The 23,134-nt window shown below is 36.5% G+C and overlaps 1 protein-coding gene across 1 annotated transcript in view; it reads right to left on the bottom strand.

Annotated features, from left to right (window-relative positions):
* The window catches only part of DMD (dystrophin), a 2,292,995-nt gene that overhangs the window by 849,266 nt on the left and 1,420,595 nt on the right, over positions 1-23,134 (bottom strand). The window contains 1 exon segment of the mRNA XM_026451980.1: positions 14,809-14,984. Within this exon segment, the coding sequence (XP_026307765.1) occupies positions 14,809-14,984 (176 nt within the window).

The raw sequence follows: 23,134 nt of genomic DNA, 5'->3' as shown, positions 1-23,134 counted from the left end.
TTTTTTTTTTTTTTTAAAGGGTACGGTCTTGGTGCAGCTGCCGTTGGATCCAATCGACAGATAGACTTTAAAAGCAATAACCTTAAAGGGAGAGTGAATTTATAGGAACCCAAGTAAGGGGTCCGACTGGGACATGTATTTCTTTGTGTCTATTTTTTATGTTATGGGCTCTCTAGCTACCCTTGTATTTGCAGTATATTCAAATAAATGCTGTATTCCTACTTTAAATATACATATAGGCATCTACTCTTTCCCTAGGGTGCCCCAAATAAAAAGGGCTCATTTCTTATCTGCAATCTGAGGAAGAAATCTTTGAACTTATTTTCCCGTATGTTGTGATAGATTTTCCATGATTTAGCCCCAATATTCTGTTTGCCAACCCTTCTGATTTGTGATAGTTTAGAGTGGTACTCTGTGGCTCCATGAAGGTCACCCATATGATTTTGGTTCATTTGTCACCACTAGTACTCATCTGCCACATTGGCTTCCTGACACCTGAACTCCTTTTCCACAGCAGTGCTTAATGGATAATGTGTACTCTGGGAATTCTGGTTTGTTTACTGGTTAGCAAATTAATGACTTGAGAAAGGTATCATATTGAGAAGCAGTTAGTTCAATGGAGATTGCCACCATCTCTACACTGAGACCAAAATGGCTCAGTGTCTTCAGCCCTTTTCTTCTTCCTGATGTTCAGACTTACACATTCAAATGTGTGTTTTCTGATCTCCTTATTTTAATTGTTCCACGAGCTCCTTAAGACTAATATATTCCCAAGTTGAGCTCTGTATGTCTGATTTGCTTTCCTCTTTCCATCTGGTCACTCTCCTGTGTATTTCCTATCCTAACTAACAGCATTCCATTCAGCCAGTTCCCCAAACAAAAAACCTGGAAAAGAGATCATCCTAGAATTATCCCTTCATTCCCCTCATCATCCCATCGAATTAATGACTAAGTTGTTCCACTTTCATCAAGTATTTCTTGAATCTGTCACATTTTTGTAAGTTCTATTCTGCTCACTCATTGTCTCTAACGTGAGTCACCCTGCCACCCGTTTCACTCTCTTTTTATCACTCAGAGCTCGACTGTCAAAGGGACATATGAGGATGCAAACCTAGAGCACATAAAAACTTCCCAACATCCTTATATCCTACCCTGGAAAGAATTCTTTGAGATTTCAAATCTTCCATGACCTGGTCCATTTTGACTGTTTCATTTGTCACTGTGTCATTTTTCAGTCTTTCTACATATAAAAGGAAGTCCCCTTATCAAACTTGATTAGGGTAAGTGGATAGGTGGTTTTTGGAAAAATAGTGTAAAATTGGAGGAATTATATAAATGTGTTTACACACATTCAAACATTTTCTTTTTCTTAGAATATACAAATGGCCACTCATTTACTTCTCATGTGGTATGGGGTCTGAGACTTTTCCTGGAGTAAAAGCCCACAGGTTGAAGGTAAGCATATTACTTTTTGCATAAAACACTTCTACATTTCATAATCTGTGACTTTTAGTTTGGTTTCTTTGAATTATAGTCAAATTTGGAGATGCCTGAAATAATCTGAATGTAAAATACCTCCATTTTTGGGGGGGATTCTATCCCTCACACCCAATCTTAAACAGTTATCTTACCTACATTTAATTCAACAGCACCGTTTTTTGTTGTTTTTATTCTCACTCTGTCACCCAGGCTGGAGTGCAATGGCACGATCTTATCTCACTACAACCTCTGCCTCCCGGGTTCAAGCAACTCTCCCACCTCAGCCTCCCAAGTAGCTGGGACTACAGGCCCATGTTTGGCTAACTTTTGTATTGTTTTTAGTAGAGGTGGGGTTTTGCCATGTTGGCCAGGCTGGTCTCGAAATCCTGACTTCAGGTGATCCGCCCACCTCGGCCTCCCAAAATGCTGGGATTATAGGTGTGAGCCACTGTGCCTGGCCCCCTTTTTTTTTTTCTATCACCTTTATCAAGTCTTCCAAGCGTTCAATTTAGTATTCATAGAAACCAAAATTCTCTTGTCTTTTCATTTCTATTTCATTAGTTTTCATGATATTTAATAAATAGGAAAATTTTAATAACAAGAATAACTTGCATAGCCAGGTTAGGAACCACAGACTGTTGACTTTTGGAGAACATACTCTCAAATGGTGGGAGCCACGGTACATGGTACCAGAAAGGATACTTGAACACCTTTCAAAAACATCTATAGGTTACTAATATCCATCATTAAGTTTGGAGTGGGAATTGGGCAGCTTACATATAGAAAATGAAGAGTTTAGGGTAAGTCAATGGTGCTTGCTTAGCAGAGCCTTTTTATACTGAACTGTGCATAGTCCTTCAATGTAGGCCACTTTTTCTTGCTTCAGTGATTTTGCTCCCATCACTTTTTCTCTCTGGCATGTCCATTTATTCTTCATTTGCCTCCCCTCATCCTTTAAGGTCCATCCCTGACATCATGTTCCCTAACAAACTCTCCCTAACTCCTACTTTCCCAGGCACATAAAAGTTCATGGAAGGCCATGAATAAAGCACATTCACTTGTGTATCTCCATGCAGTGGTATCATCAGTACCAGCCAATGCAACAACATATTTGGTGCCAGCTAGTCAGTTTCACTAGAACTAGCCAAGTTGAAAAAATAAAATATGACATACAACAATTAACTACGAAGCTAATTTCTCAAAGTCTTTTGATGAAGAATTATGAATGTCCTTGAAAGCTTTTCAAGAGTCATCAGAGAACAGATGGGAAGAGACCAGCTTTTCCATAGACACCTGTGAATAATAATATCTGTATGATTCTCTCTGATCTATCTAAAAATAGCTCTTTGGTGATATGGATTGCATCTAAAACATCTTGTGGCTATATGTAGGATAGGCTAAAACATTCAGTTTCAGGGCTAATTCCTACTTAATTCGCTTAAAAGGTATTAGTTGAGATACAGTGAGACGACAGTAAACAAATGTACACAATGTTTGAATCAAAGAGCTGCTTTTTGCTATAACTAGCTAAATAAATTGAAGTTACTTGTCTCTTAAATGTACTAAATTCTGAAGAATACCTAAAACATTATTAACCAAACTCCTTCCATTTTTTTTTTTTTTTTTAAGACTAGAAGGGATCAAGGTCAATTTCTAGAATTGCAAAGGTATCCGTGGAAATGTGATAATGTGATAAAAACATAAAAATTGGTCTGGCTCTTTAGATCTATTTTTAACCTATATAATAATATCAAGTGTAAAGATTTAAATCATCAGTTTAATCTGAATGTGAATAAAATTCTTACCATTTAAATTAAGAAAGTACTTACTGGCCATCTACAATATATCAGGCTTTCTGTTAAGTACTGTGGGTTATAGAGATAAGAATAGTCCTCTGCCCTCATGAAGCTTTTAATCTTGCTGGGGAAAAAGCATATGTAAATAGGTATGGTATATGATATATACATAAAATATTATATGAGTGTTATAAAAAGGGGCAAGAAAACCTTAAGAGAATAAACTGCTTATGTTTGAGAAAAGCAGGTCACATTCATTGAGGTAACAGCACTTAAGATGAATCTTGAGGGATGTGTAAGATTTTGGAGAAAAAAAAAATAAGGGGAAAGGGAATTCAACCAAAGGAAGTGTTTTTTTTTTTTTTTTTTTTTTTCTTTTTTCTTTTTTCACAAAAGCTGAAGAACAGAAAACTTCAGGTCATTCAAAGCTTCAGACAAACAGAAATAGTGGAAATTATGAAAAACATGGTTGGAAAGATAGATCAGAACAGATCCTACGTTCAATTCTTTTGTTACTACATGTGGCCATCAAAGGTAAGTGGAAGGTTGGTGGGAAGAAATTGTAAGTATATACCAGAGAATCCTGAAGGACAAAACTGGGATAAATAATGCAAAATCTGATCTAGAGTAAGGACTCTGAGGTCAGACTGTGGGAGTGCATCCTCGTTCAAATACTTGCTAGCTGTGCAGTCTTGGGCAAAGAGTTTTATCAGTCTGTGCCTTCACTGCCCTCCTGTGCCTTACAAGAGACTCTGAAGGAAGCACTAAACATGGAAAGGAACAACCGGTACCAGCCATTGCAAAAACATGTCAAAATGTAAAGACCATCGAGGCTAGGAAGAAACTGCATCAACTAATGAGCAAAATAACCAATTAACATCACAATGACAGGATCAAGTTCACACATAACAATATTAACCTTAAATGTAAATGGACTAAATGGTCCAATTAAAAGACACAGACTGGAAAACTGGATAAAGAGTCAAGACCCATCAGTCTGCTGTACTCAGGAGACCCATCTCACATGCAGAGCCACACGTAGGCTCAAAATAAAGGGATGGAGGAAGATCTACCAAGCAAATGGAGAACAATAAAAAAGCAGGGGTTGCAATCCTAGTCTCTGATAAAACAGACTTTAAACCAGCAAAGATCAAAAGAGACAAAGAAGGCCATTACATAATGGTAAAGGGATCAATTCAACAGGAAGAGCTAACTATCCTAAATATATATGCACCCAATACAGGAGCACCCAGATTCATAAAGCAAGTCCTTAGAGACTTACAAAGAGACTTAGACTCCCATACAATAATAATGGCAGACTTCAACACCCCACTGTCAACATTAGACAGATCAACGAGACAGAAAGTTAACAAGGATATCCAGGAATTGAACTCATCTCTGCACCAAGCAGACCTAATAGACATGTACAGAACTCTCTACCCCAAATCAACAGAATATACATTCTTCTCAGCACCACATCACACTTATTCCAAAATTGATCACATAATTGGAAGTAAAGCACTCCTCAGCAAATGTACAAGAAGAACACAGTGCAATCAAACTAGAACTCAGGACTAAGAAACTCAATCAAAACCACTCAACTACATGGAAACTGAGAACCCTGCTCCTGAATGACTACTGGGCACATAACGAAATGAAGGCAGAAATAAAGATGTTCTTTGAAACCAATGAGAACAAAGATACAACATACCAGAATCTCTGGGCACATTTAAAGCAGTGTGTAGAGGGAAATTTATAGCACTAAATGCCCACAAGAGAAAGCTACAAAGATCTAAAATTGACACTCCAACATCACAATTAAAAGAACTAGAGAGGCAAGAGCAAACACATTCAAAAGCTAGCAGAAGGCAAGAAATAACTAAGATCAGAGCAGAACTGAAGGAGATAGAGAAACAAAAAACCCTCCAAAAAATCAATGAATCCAGGAGTTGGTTTTTTGAAAAGACCAACAAAATTGAGAGACTGCTAGCAAGACTAATAAAGAAGAAAAGAGAGAAGAATCAAATAGATGCAATAAAAAATGATAAAGGGGATATCACCACTGACCCCACAGAAATACAAACTACCAACAGAGAATACTAATAAACACCTCTACGCAAATAAACTAGAAAATCTAGAAGAACTGGAAAATTTCCTGGACCTTACACTCTCCCAAGACTAAACCAGGAAGAAGCTGAATCCCTGAATAGACCAATAGCAGGCTCTGAAATTGAGGTAATAGTTAATAGCCTATCAACCAAAAAAAGTCCAGGACCAGATGGATTCACAGCTGAATTCTACCAGAGGTACAAGGAGGAGCTGCTACCATTCCTTCTGAAACTATTCCAATCAATAGAAAAAGAGGGAATCCTCCCTAACTCATTTTATGAGGCCAGCATCATCCTGATACCAAAGCCTGGCAGAGACACAACAACAAAAAAAGAGAATTTTAGACCAATATCCCTGATTAACATCGATGCAAAAATCCTCAATAAAACACTGGCAAACCGAATCCAGCAGCACATCAAAAAGCTTACCACCATGATCAAGTGGGCTTCATCCCTGGGATGCAAGGCTGGTTCAACATTTGCAAATCAATAAACGTAATCCAGTACGTAAACAGAACCAAAGACAAAAACCACATGATTATCTCAATAGATGCAGAAAAGGCTTTTGACAAAATTCAACAGCCCTTCATGCTAAAAAACTCTCAAAAAATTTGGTATTGATGGAACACATCTCAAAATAATAAGAGCTATTTATGACAAACTCATGGCCGATACCATACTGAACGGGCAAAAACTGGAAGCATTCCCTTTGAAAACTGGCACAAGACAGGGATGCCCTCTCTCACCACTCCTATTCAACATAGTGTTGGAAGTTCTGGCTAGGGCAATCAGGCAAGAGAAAGAAATCAAGGGTATTCAGTTAGGAAAAGAAGAAGTCAAACTGTCCCTGTTTGCAGATGACATGATTGTATATTTAGAAAACCCCATCGTCTCAGCCCAAAATCTCCTTAAGCTGATGAGCAACTTCAGTAAAGTCTCAGGATACAAAATTAATGTGCAAAAATCACAAGCATTCTTATACACCAGTAACGACAAACAGAGAGCCAAATCATGAATGAATTTCCATTCACAATTGCTTCAAAGAGAATAAAATACCCAGGAATCCAACTTACAAGGGATGTAAAGGACCTCTTCAAGGAGAACTACAAATCACTGCTCAGTGAAATAAAAGAGGACACAAGCAAATGGAAGAAGAGACCATGCTCATGGATAGGAAGAATCAATATCGTGAAAATGGCCATACTGCCCAAGGTTATTTATAGATTCAATGCCATCCCCATCAAGCTACCAATGAGTTTCTTCACAGAATTGGAAAAAACGGCTTAAAAGTTCATATGAAACCAAAAAAGAGCCCGCATTGCCAAGACAATCCTAAGTCAAAAGAACAAAGCTGGAGGCATCACGCTACCTGACTTCAAACTATACTACAAGGCTACAGTAACCAAAACAGCATGGTACTGGTACCAAAACAGAGATATAGGCCAATGGAACAGAACAGAGTCCTCAGAAGTAATACCACACATCTATAGTCATCTGATCTTTGACAAACCTGAGAAAAATAAGAAACGGGGAAAGAATTCCCTATTTAATACATGGTGCTGGGAAAATTGGCTAGCCATAAGTAGAAAGCTGAAACTGGATCCTTTCCTTACTCCTTTTACGAAAATTAATTCAAGATGGATTAGAGACTTAAATGTTAGACCTAATACCATAAGAACCCTAGAAGAAAACCTAGTTAATACCATTCAGGACATAGGCATGGGCAAGGACTTCATGTCTAAAACACCAAAAGCAATGCCAACAAAAGCCAAAATTGACAAATGGGATCTCATTAAACTAAAGAGCTTCTGCACAGCAAAAGAAACTACCATCAGAGTGAACAGGCAACCTACAGAATGGGAGAAAATTTTTGCAATCTACTCATCTGACAAAGGGCTAATATCCAGAACCTATAAAGAACTCAAACAAATTTATGAGAAAAAAACAAACAACCCCATCAAAAAGTGGGCAAGGGATATGAACAGACATTTCTCAAAAGAAGACATGCATACAGCCAACAGACACATGAAAAAATGCTCGTCATCACTGGCCATCAGAGAAATGCAAATCAAAACCACAATGAGATACCATCTCACACCAGTTAGAATGGCAATCATTCAAAAGTCAGGAAACAACAGGTGTTGGAGAGGATGTGGAGAAATAGGAACACTTTTACACTGTCGGTGGGACTGTAAACTAGTTCAACCATTATGGAAAACAGTATGGCGATTCCTCAAGGATCTAGAACTAGAAGTACCATATGACCCAGCCACCCCATTACTGGGTATATACTCAAAGGATTATAAATCATGCTGCTATAAAGACACATGCACACGTATGTTCACTGTGGCACTATTCACAATAGCAAAGACTTGGAATCAACCCAAATGTCCATCAGTGACAGACTGGATTAAGAAAATGTGGCATATATACACCGTGGAATACTATGCAGCCATAAAAAAGGATGAGTTTGAGTCCTTTGTAGGGACATGGATGCAGCTGGAAACCATCATTCTCAGCAAACTATCGCAAGAACAGAAAACCAAACACCACAAGTTCTCACTCATAGGTGGGAACTGAACAATGAGATCACTTGGACTCGGGAAGGGGAACATCACACACCGGGGCCTATCATGGGGAGGGGGTAGGGGGGAGGGATTGCATTGGGAGTTATACCTGATGTAAAGGATGAGTTGATGGGTGCTGACGATTTGATGGGTACAGCACACCAACATGGCACAAGTATACATATGTAACAAACCTGCACTTTATGCACATATACCCTAGAACTTAAAGTATAATAAGAATTTAAAAAAATAAAAATAAAAAATAAAAAAATAAGAATAAAAATAAAAGGAGAATAGCAACTATTTCATAGAGTTGTTATAAGTATTGAGCTATGTAAAACACTTGGAACAGTGCCTGGCAATATTAAGTGTTATCACCATCACTGCCACCACCACCCTAACCATCATCATGATACAAATGTCTGTATGAGGTATTATAAAATCAAATATCTATGGAAAAGCAATTAATATAAACGAGCAAAATGGGACAGGTGCTGCAAACTGAGGACAAAGCTTACTTACCCAAGGCAATGCTCCTCAAACTTTAATGTGCTCATGAATCACTTGGAAATCTTATTAAAATGCTGACTGTTATTTACTGGATTCTGCATTTTTTAGCAACTCCCAGGTGATGTCTGTGCTCTGGACCAGAGACCACACTTTGAGTAGCAAGATACTGAAACATCTGTTACTCAATTGTAGCTGATGGTGCCAAGAGAAAATATAGTAATGAGTGTCTAGTAGCCAGATCTAAATTTTCAAAAGAAAACAGAAATCCCCATTTTTTTTAAAAAAAAATTATACCTAATGTAAATGACGAGTTAATGGGTGCAGCACACCAACATGCCACATGTATACATATGTAACAAACCTGCATGTTGTGTACATGTACCCTAGAACTTAAAGTATAATAAAAAGATAAAATAAAAATCCTAATTCTGCCAATTAAAAAAAAATTAGGTCTCTCAATTTTTAAAAGTTGTCAATTATTTAAGACAATGGCTATGCAAAAACACTGCAATGCATTCAGGATTCAGCCTGTGGGTACTCAGTGTATAAACTCTGGGCTGGATGGAGAGTCAAGGTCAAAACCGGCAATGAGAAAAAAAGGAAGTTTGAGTACAGAGCCAGTGGACTGGACAGATCCTGGGGGCAAAATGTGAATATGTGAGCAGGCTTGTAGCACTGGTTCACACGGATATACTGGGTACATTTAAAAGATTGCACACACTGTGAAGAGCCATTTGAGTCATTAAAATATTGGCTTTTAATTTGTAGGAAATAAAATGCTATAAAGCTATTTGGTTGAAAGCTATTTGGTTAGGGGGGTCTGAATTTGTGAGAAGCCAAAGTTAAAGAAAACTTAAGAGAAAACAGTTGTCTTACAAGGAAGTGCATAGAGTAATATGAATTGTTCATGGAAATTTTCAAGAAGAGGACCTACTAGGCCTACTTTAATGAATTAGATAAGGCTCATTTCTAATTAACAACACCTATTTGCATGCAAACAATGAGCTAAGGTCTTTAAACAATAATTTCTTCCTTTAAGTACATTTACAAATGACTCCCATTATCTTATTGACACCATTAATTTGCATGGCAAACCCGCACAGATTAAATACTGGTCCGTTTTGGTTGAAGAATTCGGAAGTAGAGAGGTTTAAAGGAATAATAACTTAATGACTGTACATGAAGTCTCACACAACAAGGGCTTTTTAACATGTCTAGACTTATTTTTAACTTCCATGTATTCTGAAAGAGATTTGTCAAGAATCCTTTCAAAAGTAATCTGAAAACATCATCTCCTTTGGGACTGCTTGCCAGAAAGGTGCAAATATTCCATTGAGAAGGGGCTGCTACCCAGATGTAGGTTTCTACGTACTACTCACCTCTAAAAGTAACCAAAGTTCCTCGAAAAAAATGGGTAATTCTAAATCTGAGGTAGGAAAAGTCCAAGGTGAGCCTGGGACAATTGAGCAGGAAGCTCTGGGCAAGAATAATAACTGTGATTCATAATAATATATTGAATAAATAAAAATTTATGAGCCCATTTTGACATAAATATAGAGGAAAAACCTTTTTTTTAACAGAAGAAAGTCAGCTGGTAAATGTAAGATCATGTTAGATTAGGAAAATCTCCATTTTGCAAGCCCCGGTGTAATAATGCAGTTAGGGAAGGATCATCAATGGATACTAAAGCCATTAGATGATTTATTAATCGCAAAGAAAAAATGTGACATTATAATGCAAGATCTGTCAGTCATCACCTGAAGCAAGTAATACAACTTTGCAGCATTTAGTGAGACTACTTCATATGATGCAGCTCCTGATGTGATGTAATACAAAATACACAGCATCTTGTACGAAATATTCTAGCCAAAAATGTTTGACATGCATCTCCTGAAGTCTTATTTAGACCTAACTTCCGGTTTACTAGAAATTCAGAGAACAGAGAACAAGTTAAGTAATCCCATCAGGGGAAACAAAATAAAACAAATTCTGAAAGATGAGACATTTTTTGAGGCTGGTGTCTTGGACATTTTCAAATTTCAATATTGGTGAAAAAAATGTGGAAGGGCTATTTTAGACTAAAAAGGATAAAAAATCATAATAGCCAAATGTAGAGCATGAGCCATGATAAGATGTTGGTACTAACTCCTCTGCAAAATATAAAAGACATTTTTGAACTATGAAGGAAATGTGAATATGCAATGGATATTAATACTAATGTAATATTATATTTAATTTGGAGGAGAGTATAATAAACAGGCATGGTTATATATGGCATGTCTGTATTTCAAAGTGACACATGCTGAATTATTTAGGGGTATAGTGGTATTTATAACTTATTTGCAAATATTTAAAAAAGTGTATGTGTGTGTATGTGTGTGTATGTGTGTGTGTATGTGTGTGTATGTGTGTGTGTATGTGTATGTGTGTGTGTATGTGTGTGTGTGTGTGTGTATGAGATGTCCTATGTATGAGAGACACAGACGGGGTAGAGAGAGAGAAAAAGCAAATATGGCAAAATGTTAATAATTGTTGACTCTAAGAATTTAGGGGGAGGAAAAGAGTGTATATGGGCATACATTTTGCTATTTTTTCAGCTTTTCTATATGTTTGGAATTGTTCACAAAAAGACTTTGGGAAAGAAAAAATTCAAAAATATTTTCATTAAGGTAACACTTAAATTAAAATCACTATTCCTTAATGCATATTAGTGGAATAATTGCCTTATCTGTGAAATGGGATAAGCAATATCAGACTTATCTAAAAGAAGAAAGAACTATAATGTTTTGAAATCTTATTATTATTGCTAAGGATCTTATTATTATTGCTAAGGGTTATGATTCAGAGCTTCCTCAATTTAGGAGTTCCACTTCCCACTGCCTTGCTTCCATCTCACATTCAATCTTTTATCAACTGAGATTATTCTAAGTAAAATCCTCTTCATTATGTTGTCAGCAATCCATTGCTTGAAAGCCTGGCTCCCCAGAATCCCTTGACTGGTACGTCTTCTCCTAGAATGCTCCAGAAGAAAAGGAGTGTATGAAGATAGTGACTGCACATTAAAATGACTGAAACCACTGTAAATTAGGATGAGATTCTGGGCAGATAAACAGACAGCAGGCTAGGATCATTTGTTTATGCCTTGGACTTCTTTGGCAATCTGTTGAAGCCTGAGATTCCTCAGAATAATGTTTTAAAGCCCAATAATAAGATCCTATAGCAGATATAATAAATACTGCAGTTTTGAAGTAGTAAGCATAAATGCTATTTTGATATATTTATTGTAACTCTAATGAGATATGCACATATCTGTGACTTCATAGGTATTACTAGTATTACTGTGATTTTTTTTTTTTTTTTTTTTGCCTACATTCAAAATGAAAAGGAATGCTCAATTTCAGTTAGAGGTTAGTAAAGACAAATAGGTAATATTTTTCTCCAATGAAGAGCATGGCACCCCTTGCTATTCATGGACACTTGCTTAAAGACTTGTACGCAGACTTGTTTTGTATTAAGCTATGACTTCCCCTTACAGCTGATAGGTTTTTATTTGCACATCCTTCGTTTACAAAGATAGTTTTGGTGGCTACGCCATCATTAAACTCATTATTATCATGCTTAAACCTATAGATGTTATCCAGTTCTTCTGTTACATAATTGGAGCAGTAGTGAATTGTCTATCTTAAACTGCATAGCTAACTGACTACATTTCATACTTCATTTGCTTCCAACATAGACTAACCTTAATGGATGTCCACTATTATCTGAACTTTTGAGATGTTTTTTTCTATTTCTAATATCTTAAAATTTCAAAAGACTTAAAATTATGCAACTACAGGGCTCCATATAGATATCTAGCTTGAATTATACACTTTCTTTCATTGATGTCCCTGGACTAAAACATGTTAAATATTTCTAACCGCTGTACTTAAAGTCCATTACAAACTAAGAGTACTGTTGTTAAGTTGAATAGGCATCTTATTTTTCACCTGTGCAATAAATAACTTCTATCTCCATCTAACTTCTGCTTGGCTTGCACTGAGAGTACACTATTGATTAGCAGTAGGTTCATGTTTACAGCCCTTCTATAATAGGTTAACATATTATTCATAAAATATTATTTTATAATTTTTACTTGATTTGCTACTGGATGTTTAAAAATAGCTATGAGTATATTGGTAGAACCAGCACTTACATTTTATTACATTTTTACATTTCATAAAATTTAAATGATATAAAAATCCTGAGGAAGTATGCCACAAAAGTGATCTCAGTGGGAATTTAAATATGTTAACATTTATTTTTAAAATGTAGCGTGAAATAGACAACTTTAAAAGCTGAGCTTAAAAAAAAAAAAAAAAAACTCAAGGAAGCTGAACTTGGCTTTTTAAAGCACAAAAGTGCAGTATTTAATGTAGGTCAACACGTTTAAATGGGAAAATTTTTTCCTAATTATAGCCAAATCCCTAGCTGTAATTAACATAAAATTTGTATAATATTTAACAACAGAGTCAGCATATACCACTTTCTTATAAAATTAGAAAGATCTAAAGTTTTAGAGCTTATCTGGTGAAACAGGCATATTGCTACATCTCTGTTTATAAATTATAATGTGCCTTTAGAGCCCAATAACAGATAACAAGATTTTGAAAATTCAGGTGACTTAGAGTTATCAGAGGGAATATTAATATACTCTATTCAAATACTATATGAGTAAGACATTTAAAAATAGGAAACAATACTTTATATATTATAGAAAAATAATCTTCCAATCGATTTAATCCACTTTATGAATTCTCTCCCTATATGTATATATTTATAGTATGGTATTCAATTTTTTGTTAATTTTCTCATTTCTTACTATTTTAATTTGGATTAGATTGAGCCTAGTTGAGAAATGACATTATACAGGTTTATACCTGTTCATACTATAAGCACGTCAGTTACCTAAATAATAACATACTTGTATGATTAATAGAAGAATTTCAATCTGGGAAAAAAGTATATGACTTACCTAAGGAAGCAGTTTAACTACAAAGTTTAGTTCTTTATTTTATCTATCTATAATCAAGAAGATTTTCAAAACCAAGACTTAATACAAAATATCTTTCGATGAGGCTATTATCCTTTAACTTTGGCAAAATGTGTGTGTGGTGTGTGTGTGTGTATGTGTGTTTAGGTCAACTAATGTGTTTCTTTTGTACAAAATATGAATTATATCTACTTTCTGAATAATGTAACATGAATAAAGAGGGAAAGAGGAGGTGAGCAAAGACAATTGACATAATTCTAAAATCTTCTTTTTAATACATCTTAACCAAAGACATTCATCAGTGAGTTGTTCTAGCTTCCTGAATATTAAAATCCACCTATTATATGGATGATGGGTGGGATGCAAGAGCCTGGCAACAGAACAAAGTTTTCATTGCTCATAACAATATTCTCATTTGATAAATAAAGGCCAAGTCTTCCTTTATGAAACAAGACACATTAACATCAACAACTGGAAGCATAATACAAAATCCCATTTATAAACTATCTATGCTTTCCAACGGCAGCACCACTCATTTGGCTTTCTGTGCCTTCAGTTCATTCCAAGGGAAATTTAAATGATGATTGAATTTGACGGTAACCTTTCTGAGGTTTTGTTTTCCCCATTAAACTTGGACATTTTTGGCTCAAGTTCCTCTTCAAGAATGTATTCACAAATGTGGTGAAACTAGAGGTAAATATCACTATCACTGTTTTTAGCTTCATAGTCATAATTATAGCTATTTTTAAAACTAAGCAAAGATCTGTCTTTCTTACAAAACAATCATTTATAATTGCTTTTTAAAATCTCCTTGAAAAACAACTGAGATTCAGCTTGAAGTTAAAATACATTGAAGATATTCACCTTTAAGCAATCATGTGTGATTTTTAAAGCAAACTTAAAGTTTAAAATAGCAGAAAACCACTAACTAGCAACAAGTATATATTTTAGTATATAAAAAAATAAAAAATTTATTTACTGCTGTTGATTAACGGTTGATGGGTTCCTTACTGTTAGTGCCTTTCACTTGAAGTTAAAATATATTGAAGATATTCACCTTTAAGCAATCATGTGTGATTTTTAAAGCAAACTTAAAGTTTAAAATAGCAGAAAACCACTAACTAGCAACAAGTACATATTTTAGTATATAAAAATAAAAAATAAAAAATTTATTTACTGCTTTTGATTAACGGTTGATAGGTTCCTTACTGTTAGTGCCTTTCACCCTGCTTCTAATCTCTAATGAAATATTTTTTAAGGACAGCTTAAAAAGGTCTGCTAAAATGTTATAATTCCTATTTGATCTGTCACCCTACCTCTTTTTTCTTTCTGACAGCTGTTTGCAGACCTCCTGCCACCGCAGATTCAGGCTCCCCAATTTTTCCTGTAGAATACTGGCATCTGTTTTTGAGGATTGCTGAATTATTTCTTCCCCAGTTGCATTCAATGTTCTGACAACAGTTTGCCGCTGCCCGATGCCATCCTGGAGTTCCTGTAAGATATCAAAAAGGCAAAACAAAAATGAAGCCCCGTGTCTTTTTATTTGAGAAAAGATTAAACAATGTGCTACCACATGCAGTTGTACTGGCAAAGAAAGAAATACAAAAGCTCCATGTGAAAATTTCCCTATGAAACTGACATGCCCCTATCCAAAAGATACAAGACAGAAAGACACCTTTTATGTGTCAGGGAAAAAAGCACCCTCTCGGTTAGCTCCAGTTTTTATTTTTGTAAGCTTCTCAGCTAGAGGATGTTATAATGTCCTACAAATCAATTAGTTGGAAACCTTCTCAAGAGCAAATTCGATTTCTTGTCCCCACAAGGATGTTCCATGTTTAACAGCCTATGAAATGTTGTAAAATTTAAACATGAACAAAGTATTTGGGTTTCTTAGTGATTGTGGATAAGAGAGGTGAAAAAGAACGAATACAGTTTAGTCACAGTATTTAAAAAACCTCTAGAGATATTTAAATAAAATTAATTGCTATTTTAGAAGAAAATTTATTTCAAATTCTGTCTACATCAATGTATTTTGCATTATAAGCCACATAAAACTGAGAATTAATTGCTTTCAGGAGCATCCCATCAAGATATCCGTAAGGTACAGTAATAAATTTTAAAATAATCTATAGTCACCAGAACATTTTTATGATTGTCAAGCTTAAATATTGTTTACTTTTTTCCTGAATGAAATTTTAAGAGTAAAGTATCAGAAAAATAGTTCAATTGAAAAGGAGAATATTATAACCAAGTACACACAAAAACAAAAATGCTTTTTATCATTAAATAAAACTGGCCATTACGTTCTATTTAACTTTATTAAAAAAGATAATCTAGAATTTGTAAGGCAATTAGAATAACATATTAACTAAATATGAACTTTAGACAATGAAATAATATCTGAGAACTTGAGATACCTACCATATTTAAATCTAAATGGCTCAAATCCTTGTGTCACTGACAGAATAATGTCAATATGTAGAAAACTCTCCTAATAGATGTGATTCAAATTCTCTAATATTTTTATATTCTCCTACTCCTTGACACAATGGCAAGCTTATAGTAGACACCAGCACATGCTTGCTAAATGAAGGAGTGAATGCATGTTTTCTGAGACTGAGGTAAAGCTCCCTTAGACTCTCGTTTCACATAAATTTCTTGGCTTTTTTTTTTTTTACTACATTCAAGCAAAATTATTTTTGAATACTGGAAATTTTGGTAGCATACTTTTAGCAATTCAAATACTCTGTAAATCAGCAAAAAATGATAACGAGGTCATTATTCCAGTGACACGGTGCCTCACAATGAATATAAAACTATGCACAGTTACTGAAGTATTCACAAGCTGTCCTGGCCATACTGTCTTGAATGCCCATGAGATGTGCTCTAGTAAACATGTGATATTTCCTTGTAACTAGTTGGCTTTGCTCCATTGCTTACATCTCACTCTTTACCACCTGTTCAGATCAGTGTTGCATGTGACAGTCATTGCTTAGTAATAGAGACACCAGTCATAACAAACTGTGTCTATATATTAGGTCGGTGCAAAAGTAATCACAGTTTTTGCCATTACTTTTATATCATAAATTCCTTGAGGTCAGATATTATGTCTTATTCATGATTGTTTCCTATTGTTTGCTACAATGTCTGGTACATGGAAGGTTTCAATAAGCATTTGCTGAGTGAATGCATGAATTTATGAATAAGGGAAGTGGAGAAAAAGTGGAGGAAGGAAGAGACGAAGGAATGGAGGAAGAAAAGAAGGGAGGAAAGGAGAGAAGTAGGAAGAAAGGAAGGGAGGAAGTTCAGGCTCATCATCACCTTAATGTCATTAGTATTAATACTTATTCCTGATCCTCCTAGAGATTCAAATAAATAAGCACAATTTTCTAGGTCTTAGGCAGTACATAATCTAGTTGAAAAAAAAAAAAGACACAGTTGTAAGTGATAATTTGTTATACTACATACAGTAGGATAAAAAAGTAAGGTGATCAATAATACGTGGTAGGCCAGAAGAGTGATGATCTCAGTGAAAAGGATGAGCAGAGGAGACTTCTGGGTAAATTTGGAATTTAAAGAAGCATAGGACTTAGGCATATGGAGGGTTAAAGGCAGTGAGAGTGTGGCAGAAGTTAAGGCCTGTGCTGTGCAACCTCCATGATGTGACCAGGTGTGTAAAATTGGGCTCTATGTCACTGTATGAGAGCAGGAGTTAGGGGAGGAGTACAGCCCTTGGTGTATATTGGGGCCTGGGCAGAGAACTTGAGACAACGTAAATTATTAAGGCAACGTGAACTATTACATGAGAATCACCACTGTTTTGGAATAAACTGGATCATGCAAGCATCAGTGACTACTGAAATGGTAAAAAAAAAAAAAAAAAAAAAAAAAAAAAAAAAAAAAAAAAAAAAAAATTTGCCTGAAACATAGACATCAGGGAGGTATTTAGAGGGTAAAGACCATGGCTCATATTTGTTCCTTCATGAGTGTTCAATACTTACAACTATACTTCATACTTTTAAAAAATGCATGGGCACACATCAGATGTATACCATAGCAGTGCTTCTTAGACTTTAATGTGCATAAAAATCTCCTGGAGATCTTATTAAACTGCAAGTCCTGCTTCATTAGGTCCGTGGAGGCACCAAAATTCTGTATTTTTTACAAACTTCAAAAAAAATGCCAATACTGCTGGTCCAGGAATACCACTTTGAGTTGTAAGGTAATGGAGTAAATGCCTTTTGAGTCTTTGTTAAGTAATCAAGGAATTCTTATTCCTGCTTATAATGCCATAAACTAAAGCTGCTGCAGCATTTTTTATCCCAGCCTCTTTGCTTTGTGGTTTTGAACTTGGCCCTTTTCCTTCATGGCTGATGGCTACAGTGACTTTTACAACCTAATTGTAGAATCAGCAATGGTTTTATTATTTCGCTTTCCCAAATAAGAGATAGAATTGAATAGCTAAGAGCGAAGAAATAATTTAAACTTGTTAGATCTAAATCTCATTTATATAGAATCTCAAATCAGGGCTTTCAGGTTTTTTTTTAATTTTGTGAAAGAAGAGCTCATTAAATAGTCTACTGCATTTGTATGAGGAGATTTTGCAACCAGGAGAAATATTTACAGTGCATGGCCTGCTCAAGGAGAGTTTTCAGTGATAAAGCATAAGAGAGAAAAATAAGGGCTCAAAACAGAAAGTAATAACTTGGACATGGTGTTTTCTGAGCTGGAAAAGATAACACTGGATTTACAAAATTAAATGTAAAATCTCAATCAACTTTATTCACATAGTGAACTACATTAATTAATTTTAATTCTATAGCTTCTAAATATTTTAAGTACTGAATTATTCATTACCAATAAAATTTCCAAGCTTTGATATCATATTAATGTACTGTTGTCATAGTCATTCTTATCTATTTCTCTGGCAATTAACACCTAGTCTTGGTTCTGGACAAAAAGAAAATCATAATTAAATCTGTTGGATTATTCATCATAGTTAGAAAGCTTATTGTGTTTTGATTCCAATATTAAGCATTCGTTTTTTAATAAGAAGTGCATATCTAACTCCCATGGGGAGCTTTTCAAAATATAAAAAGCCCAGAATTCCATTTTAAGTCTACTGAATCAGAATTTCTGAGGACAAAGGTTTATGAAAGAGATACACTAAAAAAGAAAGGAGAGGTTACAAACATGTGGAGAGAATAGGGAAGCAGGAAGGACATGTAGAATTACTATATTATTTTCAACTTCTCTTCTGCTTTTTAAGTCAAAAGGTATTCCTAAATTACAGAAAATAACACTATTATATATCTAAGTCCTTCAAGTCTGGTCAAATTTGGCGAAGGAAAGAGGAAATACAGGCAAAGACAGAACTGCTACATTTTTATTTTTATACAGGGAAGGATATAAGAAAAAGAAACTACTACTTTTTCTATGAAAGCATTACATACATTTTTTTAAAAAGTCTATTTGTAAAACTTTCCAAAACTGTATGAAAACACAACAGATGAAAAATAAAATGTGACAAATGAAGAAAAGGAATAAGCTAAGAAGCAGTTATAAGAAATTGTACAATGACAAATTGGATGAATTATGTAGGAAACAACTGGCCAAAAATCACAAACTAGGGAACAAAATAGAAAAACAGAAGAGATAAAATGCAATTGGAAGAAAAGATAAATACAGGGAAATAGAGGGAAGAAAAAGGAACCTTCTTTGAACAAGGAGATGTTTCAAGAATCCAATACTGAGATTTACTTGTAATTTTGTTCATGAATTATTTTGAGACAGGTTAATCATTAACCCAGTTTACTGATTGGTGAAGAGAAAAGATGTAATAACATGAAACTTGAGGAGAGTTGTGAAACTGAGACTTTTATGGCGCAATTTCCTGCAAATATGGTGCTTTTTCTTGTCTTTTTTTAATCCTAAGATCATTCTCATTGTCTCTTTGTCAGTGTCAAGAATTCAGGAGTTTGAAATACAGTTCCTGATGCTTTTCTCAATGACAAATAAAACTATTTTACCAGTCACGTTAATTATTAGACAATATAGTCAATACTGTTTTCAGGGCGGAGCAAGATGGCCGAATAGGAACAGCGTCAGTCTCCATCTCCCAGCGCGAGCGACACAGAAGACCGGCGATTTCTGCATTTTCAACTGAGGTACTGGGGTCATCTCACTCGGGAGTGCCGGACAATCGGTGCTGGTCAGCTGCTGCAGCCCGACCAGCGAGAGCTCAAGCAGGGCGAGGCATCGCCTCACCTGGGAAGCGCGAGGGGGAAGGGAGTCCCTTTTCCTAGCCAGGGGAACTGAGACACACAACACCTGGAAAATCGGGTAACTCCCACCCCAATACTGCGCTGTAACACCGGCACACCGGAGATTGTATCCCACACCTGGCCGGGAGGGTCCCACGCCCACGGAGCCTCTCTCCTTGCTAACACAGCAGTCTGCGGCAATCTAACCGCAAGGCAGCAGCGAGGCTGGGGGAGGGGCGCCCACCATCGCTGAGGCTTAAGTAGGTAACTAAAGCCGCTGGGAAGCTGGAACTGGGTGGAGCTCACAGCAGCTCAAGGAAACCTGCCTGTCTCTGTAGACTGCGCCTCTGGGGACAGGGCTCAGCTAAAGGAGGAGAAGCCTGTGAAACGCGAACGACTCTGTCTGACAGCTTTGAAGAGAGCAGTGGATCTCCCAACACGGAGGTTGAGATCTGAGAAGGGGCAGTCTGCCTGCTCAAGTGGGTCACTGACCCCTGAGTAGCCTAACTGGGAGACATCCCCCACTAGGGGCAGTCTGACACCCCACACCTCACAGGGTGGAGTACACCCCTGAGAGGAAGCTTCCAAAGCAAGAATCAGACAGGTGCACTCGCTGTTCAGCAATATTCTATCTTCTGCAACCTCTGCTGCTGATACCCAGGCAAACAGGGTCTGGAGTGGACCTCAAGCAATCTCCAACAGACCTATAGCTGAGGGTCCTGACAGTAAGAAGGAAACCTATCAAACAGGAAGGACACCTATATCAAAACCCCATCAGTACGTCACCATCATCAAAGACCAGTGACAGATAAAACCACAAAGATGGGGAAAAAGCAGGGCAGAAAAGCTGGAAATTCAAAAAATAAGAGCGCATCTCCTCCTGCAAAGGAGCACAGCCCATCGCCAGCAACGGATCAAAGCTGGTCAGAGAATGATTTTGATGAGATGAGAGAAGAAGGCATCAGTCCATCAAACCTCTCAGAGCTAAAGGAGGAATTACGTACCCAGCGCAAAGAAACTAAAAATCTTGAAAAAAAAGTGGAAGAATTGACAGCTAGACTAATTAATGCAGAGAAGGTCATAAACGAAATGACAGAGGTGAAAACCATGACACGAGAAATACGTGACAAATGCACAAGCTTCAGTAACCGACTCGATCAACTGGAAGAAAGAGTATCAGCGATGGAGGATCAAATGAATGAAATGAAGCGAGAAGAGAAACCAAAAGAAAAAAGAAGAAAAAGAAATGAACAAAGCCTGCAAGAAGTATGGGATTATGTAAAAAGACCAAATCTACGTCTGATTGGGGTGCCTGAAAGTGAGGGGGAAAATGGAACCAAATTGGAAAACACTCTACAGGATATCATCCAGGAGAACTTCCCCAACCTAGCAGGCCAGGCCAACATTCAAATTCAGGAAATACAGAGAACGCCACAAAGATACTCCTCCAGAAGAGCAACTCCAAGACACATAATTGCCAGATTCACCAAAGTTGAAATGAAGGAAAAAATCTTAAGGGCAGCCAGAGAGAAAGGTCGGGTTACCCACAAAGGGAAGCCCATCAGACTGACAGCAGATCTCTCGGCAGAAACTCTACAAGCCAGAAGAGAGTGGGGGCCAATATTCAACGTTCTTAAAGAAAAGAATTTTAAACCCAGAATTTCATATCCAGCCAAACTAAGTTTCATCAGTGAAGGAGAAATAAAATTCTTTACAGATAAGCAAATGCTTAGAGATTTTGTCACCACCAGGCCTGCCTTACAAGAGACCCTGAAGGAAGCCCTAAACATGGAAAGGAACAACTGGTACCAGCCACTGCAAAAACATGCCAAAATGTAAAGACCATCGAGCCTAGGAAGAAACTGCATCAACTAATGAGCAAAATAACCAGTTAATATCATAATGGCAGGATCAAGATCACACATAACAATATTAACCTTAAATGTAAATGGACTAAATGCTCCAATTAAAAGACACAGACTGGCAAACTGGATAAAGAGTCAAGACCCATCAGTCTGCTGTCTTCAGGAGACCCATCTCACATGCAGAGACATACATAGGCTCAAAATAAAAGGATGGAGGAAGATCTACCAAGCAAATGGAGAACAAAAAAAAGCAGGGGTTGCAATCCTAGTCTCTGATAAAACAGACTTTAAACCATCAAAGATCAAAAGAGACAAAGAAGGCCATTACATAATGGTAAAGGGATCAATCCAACAGGAAGAGCTAACTATCCTAAATATATATGCACCTAATACAGGAGCACCCAGATTCATAAAGCAAGTCCTTAGAGACTTACAAAGAGACTTAGACTCCCATACAATAATAATGGGAGACTTCAACACTCCACTGTCAACATTAGACAGATCAACGAGACAGAAAGTTAACAAGGATATCCAGGAATTGAACTCATCTCTGCACCAAGCGGACCTAATAGACATCTATAGAACTCTCCACCCCAAGTCAACAGAATATACATTCTTCTCAGCACCACATCACACTTATTCCAAAATTGACCACATAATTGGAAGTAAAGCACTCCTCAGCAAATGTAAAAGAACAGAAATTATAACAAACTGTCTCTCTGACCACAGTGCAATCAAACTAGAACTCAGGACTAAGAAATTCAATCAAAACCGCTCAACTACATGGAAACTGAACAACCTGCTCCTGAATGACTACTGGGTACATAACGAAATGAAAGCAGAAATAAAGATGTTCTTTGAATCCAATGAGAACAAAGATACAACATACCAGAATCTCTGGGACACATTTAAAGCAGTATGTAGAGGGAAATTTATAGCACTAAGTGCCCACAAGAGAAAGCAGGAAAGATCTAAAATTGACACTCTAACATCACAATTAAAAGAACTAGAGAGGCAAGAGCAAACACATTCAAAAGCTAGCAGAAAGCAAGAAATAACTAAGATCAGAGCAGAACTGAAGGAGATAGAGACACAAAAAACCCTCCAAAAAATCAATGAATCCAGGAGTTGGTTTTTTGAAAAGATCAACAAAATTGACAGACCGCTAGCAAGATTAATAAAGAAGAAAAGAGAGAGGAATCAAATAGACGCAATAAAAAATGATAAAGGGGATATCACCACCGACCCCACAGAAATACAAACTACCATCAGAGAATACTATAAACACCTCTACGCAAATCAACTAGAAAATCTAGAAGAAATGGATAATTTCCTGGACACGTACACTCTTCCAAGACTAAACCAGGAAGAAGTTGAATCCCTGAATAGACCAATAGCAGCATCTGAAATTGAGGCAACAATTAATAGCCTGCCCACCAAAAAAAGCCCAGGACCAGATGGATTCACAGCTGAATTCTACCAGAGGTACAAGGAGGAGCTGGTACCATTCCTTA

The sequence above is a fragment of the Piliocolobus tephrosceles genome, chromosome 12 (genome assembly GCF_002776525.5).
Source record: "Piliocolobus tephrosceles isolate RC106 chromosome 12, ASM277652v3, whole genome shotgun sequence".
Classification (NCBI taxonomy): Eukaryota; Metazoa; Chordata; class Mammalia; order Primates; family Cercopithecidae; genus Piliocolobus; species Piliocolobus tephrosceles.
This window is presented reverse-complemented; position numbering and strand designations above follow the sequence as displayed.